The 12,873-nt window shown below is 33.5% G+C and overlaps 2 protein-coding genes across 2 annotated transcripts; both read right to left on the reverse strand.

Moving 5' to 3' along the window:
* On the reverse strand, positions 1-889 carry mat (materazzi). Its single transcript, XM_068286246.1, has one exon. The coding sequence runs from the start codon at positions 770-772 to the stop codon at positions 65-67; it is 708 nt and encodes a 235-aa protein (XP_068142347.1). The 5' UTR covers positions 773-889; the 3' UTR covers positions 1-64.
* Positions 890-7,269: 6,380 nt separating this feature from the next.
* Positions 7,270-8,481, reverse strand: LOC137574039 (glycoprotein-N-acetylgalactosamine 3-beta-galactosyltransferase 1-like). The gene is made up of 3 exons (XM_068286144.1): positions 8,024-8,481; positions 7,590-7,959; positions 7,270-7,524 (listed from the first exon to the last, which is right to left on the reverse strand). The coding sequence occupies exons 1-3, from the start codon at positions 8,479-8,481 to the stop codon at positions 7,270-7,272; spliced, it is 1,083 nt and encodes a 360-aa protein (XP_068142245.1).
* Positions 8,482-12,873: the final 4,392 nt, after the last annotated feature.

Here is a 12,873-nt window from a genome sequence, read left to right on the forward strand (position 1 = left end):
TTTGCTGATTTCGAATACAATATATATTAATAATTACTTGAATTAATTAGATCTCTTAGGAGATCTAATAGTTCAGATATTCAGTATAATCGTAACTGGGCAGCGTGGCATTTGACCAACCAAATTGATAGCGTATAAACGAATCCAGAGCTGATATATTAACACCGCGAGTTTGCAATTGATTGACAAGTATCTTGGCCTGCGGTGTGGCTAACAAACGTTCATAGAGCGGCTTAAGAGCCACCACACGACGCCATAATTCAGCAACGACAGGACTCCTTTGGGCACTTTGCTCTATCTGTGAACGTATCGCTTCCAGTGGGTAAATAACATTGAAATCATTCTCAAATCCATTTATGCCGCCCACCATCTGGGACCAATATGGATATTTGTTGAATACTTTGATTTCCAATTCCAAATCTTCAAAGATTTTGATTGAGCTGCCGGCCAGGATCAATTGTTGATTTAACCAAATGAACAATTGACGCACTTCCGGTTGACGTAATACCTGTTGCTGCAAACGATATCCTGCCATTGAATTGACATCCCTAATCACAGCCTGGAATTCGGCATCGTTGAGCAGATAGGCCTGAACAAGATGTTGAATTTGTTTCCTTGGTATACTCCTGATGATGGCAACTAGTTCCAAAGCAAAATTGGGTGCAGTAGCAGCTGCTGTCTGTTGTGCTGGCTTTATAGCAGCCAATTGCGCCGAATTAGATGCAGCCACTAGGCAACCAAGAGCAACTAAGAACAATGTGATGCCCTTCATGATGCTCTCCAAACTTATGATTCCAATTTATGCGTTGACTAGGGTCAGGTAGTAGTCTCTCTGGTTGTTTAACCGGTGACTAACTAAGATAAGTTTTGCGTTTGGGTGAAAGCAAGCAACTGTGCACAACTGATCTCATATTATTCAAATGGGGTCTTTATATACAAAAAAAAAACACACACACACACCCACATACATCTGTTACCTTATCTTCTGGCTATTTATGATCAAGATTATGTGTATACTCTACTCTAGAACAAATGGTAACAGTGAAAGAAATATCTTAACTTTTCATCTACAAATTTATAAGTTTATTTATCCCAGTAAACTATTAAGTTTTAGAAGGGCTTTACCCATCAGCAAATATAGCAAATTTTTAAACAAATTCTCGCTACGCAACTTGAGCCTTAACAACTATTATGTTTTTTATTAGACCATTCGTGTCTTTAATTTAATCCTTATAATAGATAAAATACATAATCTTTTAAACCAACTCTTTCTAATTTAGGTCAAAAATGTTGGGTAATTAACATTTTTTAGAGATTTTAAACAGACTAAAACGCAAAGTTAAAGAATCAAGTTCATTTGAATAGAGTAGCTAGCCCGATTAAGTTATTTTAAAGACAAACTTCTTTAGTTAAGCGTAGATTTAAAAAAAATTTCGAGAAATTTCAACTTAGAGAACTACAAATCAAAAAGTACAATTGATTTTATTTCATTTGGTTAACAATTTAAAATAAATAAATTTGAAAAACACACCTTACTCAATCTATTCTAAGATTCTGGTCTTAACTTAAATCAAATTAAGCCATGTTTATATGTCACAGGGAAGTTTGAATGTTTTTAAATGCAAATACGATATGAGATACAACTATCAATTGAATTCTACTCATTGCCTCATCATCTTAAGGGTGAAACTCTAAGAAATCCCCCTTCATTGGAAACTCTCAAAGAAATGGATGGGATAAAAATGAATGTATCAGCAGAATTGATTGTGAATCTTTCCTTGGGTTAGAATTCAGTTTAATTGATATTTTATGTTTAGAAATTATCAATGGATAAAGAGTTCTCTGCTATCATTATTTGATTTATTTGATTGAGTTAACAATTTCCAATATTATAATTGCAATTTAAGTGCATTGGCATGAAAAACATAATAGTATATACCTTTTACTCTTCCAATACATGATACTCGATGAGTAAGCGGCCAAACATAATGCTTATCTACATCTATTTACAGGGAACACTTTACACAAACCCGCCGGACGTGATAGAAATGGAGATCTCGGCTAGTATATACATTGTATCTCATCTGCCATATGCCAAGATAAACGGCTGAGATTTACGAGATTTAGTCATCGTCTATAAGCAGATGGTTAACTAAATCTGTAAACTGTTAAGAAAGTGCTGAAAATTTAGCCCAGTGTAAATAATAATATCAAAATTTAGATTTAATGTACTCAAATGACAAGATAAATGAAATGAAATCAACAAAATGTTTGTAAACTGATCATGATATACATAACAATTCTGAAAATTCAAGTAAAGAGCAAATACTTTTGGTTAGGCCAATCTCTGTATGCCTTGAAATGAAATTTGTTTAAGGCATTTGTGATTGCTTTTAGTTAGGGAATGGCACTTAAAAGTTTTATGACAGATGTCTGTATTTACACGATCGGCTAGATCTGCTTTCGACCCTTTTTTTGAATGTGTGTGTTTTTTTTTTTCAGTTGGCTACATTAGTTCCAGTTGATGAAACGTTTTTACGAGTGCGTATTTCGTGGTTATTTCCGTTTTAAACATGCTTTTGCACCCTCTGAGACAACCTACACGCACAACACAGGACATAGGGCGCAGGACATAAGGAATGAGGAGTATAAAATGCCCATGCAAGGACCTAATTAGTCCGAAACCAAACGCCTCCCTCAACTAGGCAATGCCTCGAATCATTGAATCGACAGATTTTCTATATAATTTGAAAATTTACCAAATATCAGCGGAAACGTAAGTACTCTGTGTGTGTGTGTGTGTTTGTATAGGGAAAGATGCTAGCTTTAGCCATATATGGATGTAGTTAGGGTGAGCCACCCCATGGATAACTAAATGTTGATTTTATGCATCGAACATAAAGGGGGTTGATCTACGTATGAGCATAGAAATGTTTTTGGGTGTTATGTCTGTGTGTGTGTATTTTTTTGGACCAAGGGGCAGTGGCAATAACGCCAGCTGCAACTCTCGCACACACACACTTTCGGTACACTAAATCATGTGTAAAGGTATTTTGATTTTGATTTTCCAAATGTTAAAAGTTGTTGGGGTTTGCTTTTTCATCTCTCTTCCTCTCGGTCTCTGTCTCTACCTCTCGCACTCCTTTTTTTTTGGTCGTTTTTTGGTTACTGGCAGCTGCGAACCAGCATTACTATGTAGAATTTTTGTTGTTACTTGTTTTTCTCGTTGTTTTTTAGAAAATTGTGAAAAAATGTTGCCATGCCAGCCAGGACTAAATGTTGGTTCGGGTTTATTTTGTTCTTTTCCATTTTTTAGTTTATTGTCCATACTTTTTAATTGATTTGGCATGCTTCAATTTAACGCTTCGCTGCCACTTCCTTTGCATTTTGCATATGTAAGTGTGTGTGTGTGTTTGTGTGTGTATTTATGTGTCCTGTGCACGTGTCCTTGTAATTTTAGTTTTACTTCTTTCTTGCTTTTAGTTTTTTCTTTTAATAATTCCTTCTTTTTTTTTTGTAGAGTTTCAATTTGGTGTTTCAGTTTTTTTTTTTGTCAGAACAGGCATTTCCGCTTTATGACAGGCCAATAATGAGTCAGAATTGTGGAAGACGGGAGAAACCCCTAAATGTCTAATCTACAGGTATGTGTCAGTCTTCTTCTTGAACGTCCCAGTCTTCGTCTTTGCCCCCGTCCTTCCTGCCTTTTGGCACGCGCCAAACCCTCAATGGGCAAAAGTCAAAACCATTTTTAAGGGTTGCTCATTGTCGTCCCCTTATAAGAAACATTCCTTTGCCCAAGCAAAGCAACATGTTCAAGACATTGTTGAGTCACCAGCCAAACAACCAACCAACCAACCAAACAGTCATCCAGACAGCCAACTAACCATTCCCATTTCGATGGGTTTCCCCCTCCTTGGTTATGTCCTTGCTATTCCTTGTTTTTTTTTTTCTGTTCTTTGTTGTTCTGGCATTTATGACGCTTTTCTTATTGGAGGTGCCAAGGCGCCTTCTTCTTGATGCCTTCTTTGTGCCTTTTTAGGGGTTTTTTTTCCATTCATTCATTCATTCACTCGTCACTTAATTGAGTTGCGGCTAAAGGGGCAATTCCTTATGCCAATTGTAGGTTTCATACAAATTGAAATGCCCCCTAAAGCATATTTTGCCTTTACCTCGGTGTCGGTGTTGACTTCTTTTACCTTTTTTTATGTTCTTCTTCCTTTCTTTTGGTTGTGAAAGAAGGAAGCGGTGAGAGGTGAGAGATGGTAGATGGGAAAGCGAAACCATTAAATTGATTATAAGGCATTGTTGAAATGTGTAAACAGTTTTTGTCCTTTTTTTTTTGTTTGTGTATTGCGTCTTGTCCTTTTTTTTGTGCCAGACAGTTTGTCGCCGAGGGAAGTCCCCTCTTCTTTGTGTGTTTGTGTGTGTGTGAAAGAGAGTGTGAAGGCGTGGCCGCCTTAAGTGAAGTCGTAGCTAAGGAATGCGTCTAATTAGTTGAGCAAGGATATCTTGAGATAAAGGCATTTGAGGGAAGGTTTTGCGGTGGTTGTGAGCAATTCAAGCGTTTAATGTGCGGAAAGGAATCAATTTATCGTGTGGCAAGGATATATTGTATCTATATAAATAGTTTAAGCATGGGATGGGGGCGTGGCATTCGCTTTAATGAGAGAGTAAGATGCACGTATTCAGGAAATGAAAACGTGTATTGTAATTGATTAACTTTTGTAGGCCTTTTAAATATTTAAACAAAATTATGATGTTAGATTTAAAGATTTTCAAGCATTTGCTGAGATTTCTTGGGGTATTTCTCTAGACAAAGAAATCAATAGACAAATAGATGAAAAGTCTATTTGTTAAACATTCTAAAGTTTACTCAAATACATTGCCAAGTGTTTGGATTTGATTTCAATAATCCTGGAGTTAAATAAGAAAGGAATCAGGGATAAAATAGACCTTAAGAAATACTGCAAAATATTATTTCTAAGCTTGGGATTAAGATCCTTGCTAATGAAAGATTCGAATAGTAATTTTGAACTATATTTTTGGATTTTAATTGGAGTGATTATAGAAATATAATATACAGGTATTCAGAGTAGAATTTTAGTTCTAGTCAACTAATTTGAATTTAAATTGTTCATTAAAGGCAGCTGTTGGAAATTTGTATGACCCCCTTCCTTTCCTTTTTTTTATGCTGCTAACTAGAAATCTGTTTTGTCATGCCTGGCAGGACCTTATGTTCACGGCTTGTTGGCTGCCACACGTGTACAATTTCGATTTTTAGATAAAGAAACCAAAAGCTCCATATTTGTTTATGCAAAATAATGCAAATGAATATTAATAAAAGGCTATACAGCAGGAGAGGCGGGTTGCTAGCTAGGTAGGTAGAAAGGTACGCACGCGCAACTGCAACCCATAACTGGGTTGGGCACGCTCCTGCTCTGGCTGGGTAACCCCTCTGTGTGGCTGTGGCACAGATAGCGGTACATAACAAACATTTTTACAACGATAACAGGGGAAACAACAAACAAGAAAGAAAAAAAAAAAAGGTAACTTGAACGGGAATGAATATTGGGTACCAGCTGCTGCTGGCTGCTTTTGCCAAAAACGAGTTTATCCTTAAAGCAACTCAAGGCTCGCGTGCCGCCGCACCCTACTTTCATATACATCTACATCCACATCCATATCCACATCCACATCCACGTCCACTTCCACTTTTCGAGCTCATTTCGATGCTCATAAATAACAGAAACAATAGCCAGGACAGGCCAAGCCAGCCCAGAGAGTAGAGTAGAGTAGAGTAGAGCAGAGCAGGCGACTCTAGACGAGACAGCAAATGCATTGGCAATGCAGATCCCCAGGTATTTTTCACGTGTTTGGCACGTTTCACTCGATTTTCCGGTTCTCGATTTCCACTCTACTTTTACCTACCACTCTACCTTCCCCAACCCTACCGCCCTACCCTACCTACCTACCTCTGTCAATCCTATACACTAATCCACAGAAGGCGCACGCGGCTGGCATCAGACCACTCTCCTCTGATAAATTGGGCTTTAAAGCAAAGAAGGGGTCGAAGCTTTGACAAATGGTTAAGGCAACACCCCTGGACAGCTCACAAAACAGTTGAATAGTTGAACAATTTCTTCTTGCATGCAAACAATTGATGGAAATAAATCTTCATCTTCCTTCAAAGAATCACATCTACTTCTTGGTATATTTATATCATTAAATTGTAGCAATTACATTAACTTTATGCACAAATGCAAGGATATGTTATTTGTCAATAATGTAAACGCCATAAACCAACTGATGGAATTATGCAATTGTTCGAAACTTTATCCAGATACAACCAAATGCATTTAATTTATAAGCAAATGACACCAAACTCTAGATGACTAAGAAGAATAACGATAACAATTAATTCCAATCAATAACAACTATAAATACTTGTGCCGGACACATTAATCAATCAATCAAACCCCTTCTCTCTCTCTCCCTCTCTCACCATCACATTTTGTAAACACTTAACTAATTGCATATCCTTGAAGTAAAGTTTTAGGAGCCACAACTTAAGCAAACATTTGCAATACTCTAGATCAAAACAGAAGCCCGATCCGGACAGAATCTATATTTGCACATCTAATAGATTGCATTACCAGAACATTAACAAAAGCATTTCCCAAAAAGTCCGCAGGACTTTCTAATCGTATACATTTGTGATGGAAATAAAACCTAATATTACCATTGCGAAAAAGAAATCCTTTAATATCTTTAAGTTGAAATATAAACCCTTTATTATACATTTGTTGTCGTTCACAAGGTCCTTGGGTCTTACTTTTGAACTTGGCGGCATAACTAATATATAAATCAATGAACGTCACAAATCTTAGTCCTGCCTTAGGAAAGAGAAAAACCACAACCGAATGGGTCATAAATTCTCCCAGTTTATAAGCAGAAGAATCAAATGAAAAGGTGCGGTCATCTAACCGACATATGTATATCATTTCTGATAAGTATAACCGATCGAGAACTTTGAGATTTTCTTTATCCAACAATCTGTGAATCCTTGTGACTTTGGATGGGTTCAAACTCAAATATTTAGCCTAACATAAACAACAAACATGACGTTAACTTATTCATTTAAAATTACCAGTAAAATGCCAAAGGTTGAAGTTATACATATTTCTTTAAACTACCAGATCAGTCTTAGTAATATACAAAAATTATTTAAACATTTACCAATTTCAGCGTATATGTATATACTTGAAAGTATTAAGTTAATTTAAGATTAGTTAACACTTGTGCTTTGTTAATGGACAAGTTATTTAGATTATTATTCGTTCGCTGCTTGGCCCAAGAGTTTAGTTTCTCTTGCATTTCTTGAATGGTCAAACGAGGTGGCAGCTTTTTCTGTATTAAGGGCAAGCCAGAGATATTTAGTTGATACATGAAATACTCGAACAGATGCATCTCCATGGCAGTGACATAGTGAAAACTAATGCCAGTATCCGAGGTAATATCGCTCGACTAAAACACAAAAAAATAAATCAATCAATCTCTCTCTCTCTCTCTCTCTATGCATCTGAACTCACATCGGGTCTAAAGAAATAATATCTGTCTAACCATGTGCCCTGCGGTGTATGGGGCAGTAAATGTTTTGGGGCCATGGGTAGGAAACGTTCACGACCCAGCTCATCGCGCGAATCGCCAGCCACTACGCCCACAAGACTAAGACACAAACCCAAATGTCTATCCTCCGATAATTTACTTGAGGGGCAGTAAAGGGGATTTTTGAAACCAATGTGATTCAATTGTTGCAAAGCTCCTCGACTCAAGACGTAACCGGCCCCACCGGACATATAACCCTGAGGGAAATTCGAACGAAAACGATGGCCAAAGAAGACAAGAGCATCTGGATCGAAGGGATATAGAAACCATCGCAGATTCTCCATAATAACAAAACTGTGAAGACAAATGTGAGCCAAATTAGTGGGATAAACATGTGAATGTCAACACTCGCACTTACGTATCATCATCGGCCTTCAGATACCAATCGTAATCCTCGCCATAATGCTCATGAACATATGCAAAACCCGCTCGCACTTTGGCATAAAGATTTCCACGTTTCTCCTTAACATGCAAATTGACTGCCCCCAATTCGGCATCATCTTCACTGCTAAGGAAAATGAGTTTGTTGCAACGTTTGCCCCAAGTTCGTTTAACCCCAGCGGCTTTAGTTGCATGCGATTTGGGCATGGTCAAGACCATGCAAAACACTCGCGTTTCATTATACAGCAGAGAAGCCAAGCCATTGAAATCATCGTTATGGATGTTTACGGATTCAGTTGCCATCACTTGGGGCGTGGCAGGTGTCTCAATATAAAGCAAATCATTTTCGCTTGTTAGACGCATATAGACAAAGATATCCGTTAAACGAATGCCTATAATCAGGCCCAAAACCAAGCACAAAGCATTCCGATACATGCCTTTGATCTATGCACTATTAATGAGTGGCATTGCATTTCACTTGTCTCGTCTCTTACACAGCTGATGAGTAACTACAACTAACTCCAAGACCAACCAAAAATCCAAACCCAAGCCCAACAAAAGAGAGAGAGCAGCAGCAGAAACAAGTTTCTGGCATATTGTGTGCATGGCATCGATAATGAGTCAGACACACACACACACACACACACACTGAAGATGTCGTCGTCGTTGACATAGTCGAGCCGATTTACAATATTAAAATTTCCAAATTTCCAAAAAACTACAATTCATACATGTATATGTATATACATAACAGTAAAAACTAACCACAGATGGCATTTAAATTTATTTTTGTATATTTTTTTTTTTTGCTCTATCTATTTGTGAACCAATTATTGGTAAACAAAACAAATATAAACGGAAAACCGGTTTAAAGCTTTTAACACTTTTACTCTCAGTGACTCTAAAAATAAGGAAAAAAGAAAAAAAAGTATCTTATTACAGGTCTTGGATGGAAAAAACTCATTTGAATATTTGAGGATAGGAAAAAACTTTAAAAAACCATGGAGATAATGTCCTTTTTAAGAAAACTTGACAGATACTGTCCTTTCTGACACCTTTATTTCATCTATAGCTTGAAAATGGAGGAAATACTTTCCTTTTTCAACATTTTAACGGTTCAGATTCTTTAGGACCTTCTGGTGAAATGGCTTATTCCAAAATCTAGAGCAGAAAAGACCAGAATATCATTTGGACTTGCGAATTAGCACAGTTTAATAAGATGCTTAAAACCAAGTTCATGATGACATGATGTAGGAGAATCTATAATAATAACTAACTAAGCGAAAACCCACTTAGGTAATCATCAAGGGCCAAAGCTGATAAATACCAACTTTGTTTTCGAGTTTATCATCATCCCAAAACACAAACATTATCGATCAATGTTCAAAAGATTCAAAAGGATCAATAAATAAAAATTGTCACTTACGAATATTGTATTGTTAGATCATAATCCAAAGCACATGCCGAACAAACAAAATGTGTTTCAATCAAAGTCCGTTTTGTTTTTTAGCTTAATTTTGGATTTCATTATTACTCCTCCTCTGGAATCATATGTGCTGCGTTTTTTGGAAACCGATCTGGAAACATAGTTGCAATATATGTTAAGAACAGAAAGCGTTCCGAACGTAAACAAAGTTCGAGGATCTTTGCCAATACAACAACGAAGTTAAACCAGATGATCAATCATTATTAAGAAAACAAAAATGAATTATAGTTAATTAGTCGAACGATTTCTCTTTTGTGCCGAAATCCAACGACTAAGAATTCATGACATTTGTTTTCTTGGAATATATACAAATTCGATACCGAAGTGCTCAAGAATGAATGTACATAAAAAGACATTAGAACAAATTCTATTCGACAGGACAGAAAAATGAATGTGAACATGAATTTTTATTTTGTCGCGTATGAGAAAGAAAATTGTATATTCAGTTTATATGGTAATGAAATTATTTATTTTTATTGCTAGTTCATTTCATCAATTTCATATTACATTTTTATTTGTTTGCTTTGTTTTTAGTATATGGACTAATTGATTTCACTTTGTTTTCTTCCTTTTTTTTTTGTGTTTTGTTTTAATTAGTTAATTTTACTTTACTAAAGATCTAATGTCTTGTTATTCGTTTTGTGTATATTCAAAAATTGCTAGTTGTTTGTTTTTTTTTTTTTTTTTTTTTTTTTTTTTCTTTTTTATATTTTATGTTATTGGTTTGTTTTGTGTTTTATCGTTTCTGGTTTTCTCTTCGCTTGGTATTAGAAAAATTATTACAAAAAAAAAAAAAACATTTAATATTAGTTATTTTTTGTTATATAAACTTATAAATGTTTATATTTATATATATATGTATATATATATATATATATATATATATATATACATATATATATATATATATATATATATATATATATATATATATGTATGTATATACCTTTAAAGGACAACTTGCGTCTTAATTTTCGTCTTATGGTTGTTGTTGTTTTTTTTTTTTTTTTTTTTTTTTGTTTTGTTTTTTTTTACATATAATAAGTGCACTTGCCAATTCTTGTTTATTATTTTAACTTTTTGTTTTTCTTTTGTTATATCTTCTACTATTTTCCATTCATCCTAAACAAAACGAAATTTGGTATAAACAAAAATTGTCAGGCAAAAGTTAGAAAATTTTAAAATTAATTATTAACTTAGATAAGATATAATAGATTTACCGATATATATATAGATATATACACATATATATATGTATGTATATGCATTTAGTTAGTTACACAGCCTTAAAAAACTACTTAAAAACTAAAAGAAGAAACATAAAGCGCCAAAAAAAAAAAAAAAAAAGAGAAATGAAAAAAAAATCCAATTAAATATAATATTACTTTCGATAACACATTAAAAGAATTGTATAATTTAAATACTATTAATTTTATAATTTAGAAAAAAAGAAAAAGGAAATTTTGAATTTTTTGTTTTTTAAGAGTATTCCGTCTAATATATGTAATAACAATTGGATGACAAAAATAATATTAAAAAAAAAATGAGGGGAGAGGCAAATATTGTACGTCTTTAGTTTTAGTTTCTATAGAATATTTTATATATGTTCGTATTACATTAATATGTTAAACATGCTAATTTCGCTTGAAAAAATATAGATATATATATATTTATATATAAATATATATGAATGGTAATTCCTTTGCGTCTGCTTCTGTTTTCTGTTTTGTGTATAAATTAAATTTATATATGTCAGTTTAAGATTTTTCTTCATTTTAATTTTCGTTCTTGCTTTCTTTCTTTCATTTTTTTTTTTATAGCTTGGCTTTTAAACTAAACTAAAAACTAAATTTGTTATTGTTTGTTTTTTTTTCATATCTTTCGTATTCAATTTTGTTGTTTTATCGCACTCTCTCTCGCTTGTTTCTTCTTCTTTTTTCGTTTTGTTTTTAGGAACCTATTTTTTAACTAGCTTTTCAATTTCTATAGAAAAAAACAGGTTTCACTATAATTGTCTTACAATTAATTCATATTTTTTGTTGGTTTTCGTTTCTTTTGTTTTAACATCAAAATATATATATATATATATATGTATGCATATATGTTTTATATCCGATTAAATCTTATCTGCATTTCCTCTAAATGTTTAATGTTTACTGATTAGTTATAAAATAATTCAAATAATTGTTTTCTTTTTTCGCATTTATGCCTTCCTTTCATCATTTGCATTCCCTGTTATAACACACTCATACACTCTTTCACACACACGCACAAATCAATTATCTATCAAAGAATATCAAATACAAAGTGAAACTTAATTTAACAAAATTAATCAGTTAATATTTATGTAATCGTTTGAAAACAAACATAATAATAGATTTTTGTATAGAGTTTTCTTTCGCTTTCCTCGTTCAATTTTTTAGTTGCCTTTCACTTCTGATTACTGGTTGTTCCTCTTTCTATCTCTTTTCTTTTAACATTGGCACGATATTTATAAGTATTAATATATATATATATATATAATATGTAGAAAATATAGATGTATGTATATAGATATATATGTATGTATGTCTATAAACTAGTATGATTGATTAGTTTTAGTTCTACTTATTCATTCTCCTCATAATTAAACTGTCAAATGAAGAGCGGTTTTTTAATACACGTTCCAAAAAAAAAAAAAAAAAGAAAAAAGAATTTGTTAAACAAAGTGATCGTTGCTAACTTCGACTAGGCCGCAGTTTTAATATACCCTTGCAGCAGATTCGTTCGATTCCCAGATCTTAACTCGACTGCTGCAAACTTTTGAAATTCGATTTCATTTTTGGGCTTATTTATGTGAAAATTCCAAAAAAAAAATTCCGTCATATGAAATAAACTTTACCAAATAGCCAAGCATACAAAAAAAAAAAAAAAAAAATTTAATAGGTTTCCTAGAATCAATTGCAAAAACAAAACAAAAAAATGATCATATTTATCCAATTATCAACTTAATCTTAGTTTCAAATCATTACAAGCTGCTTTACTTAAAGTGTCAGTTAAAAAGTCATTCCATAGCGGATATTTACTTTTCAGACAGACCCCCAGACAGATTGACTTGTCAGTTGATAATGCTGAACAAGAATCTAACCAATGGCAAGGGTATAAGCAAAAAAAAAATTTACAAAAAAAAATATGATATTTCTATGAAAACTAAGGTAAACTAACTTTTAGCAAATCAACTTTGTTTTCGTTTTTCCATTTTCACTAACTATTAACAATTCTCATGTATATATATAAAAACAAACAACATTACAACATAAATTACAAAATGAACGTTGCTGTCGCTGCTGGTGTTTTGTTTT

The sequence above is a fragment of the Drosophila tropicalis genome, unplaced genomic scaffold (genome assembly GCF_018151085.1).
Source record: "Drosophila tropicalis isolate 14030-0801.00 unplaced genomic scaffold, ASM1815108v1 contig_443, whole genome shotgun sequence".
Classification (NCBI taxonomy): Eukaryota; Metazoa; Arthropoda; class Insecta; order Diptera; family Drosophilidae; genus Drosophila; species Drosophila tropicalis.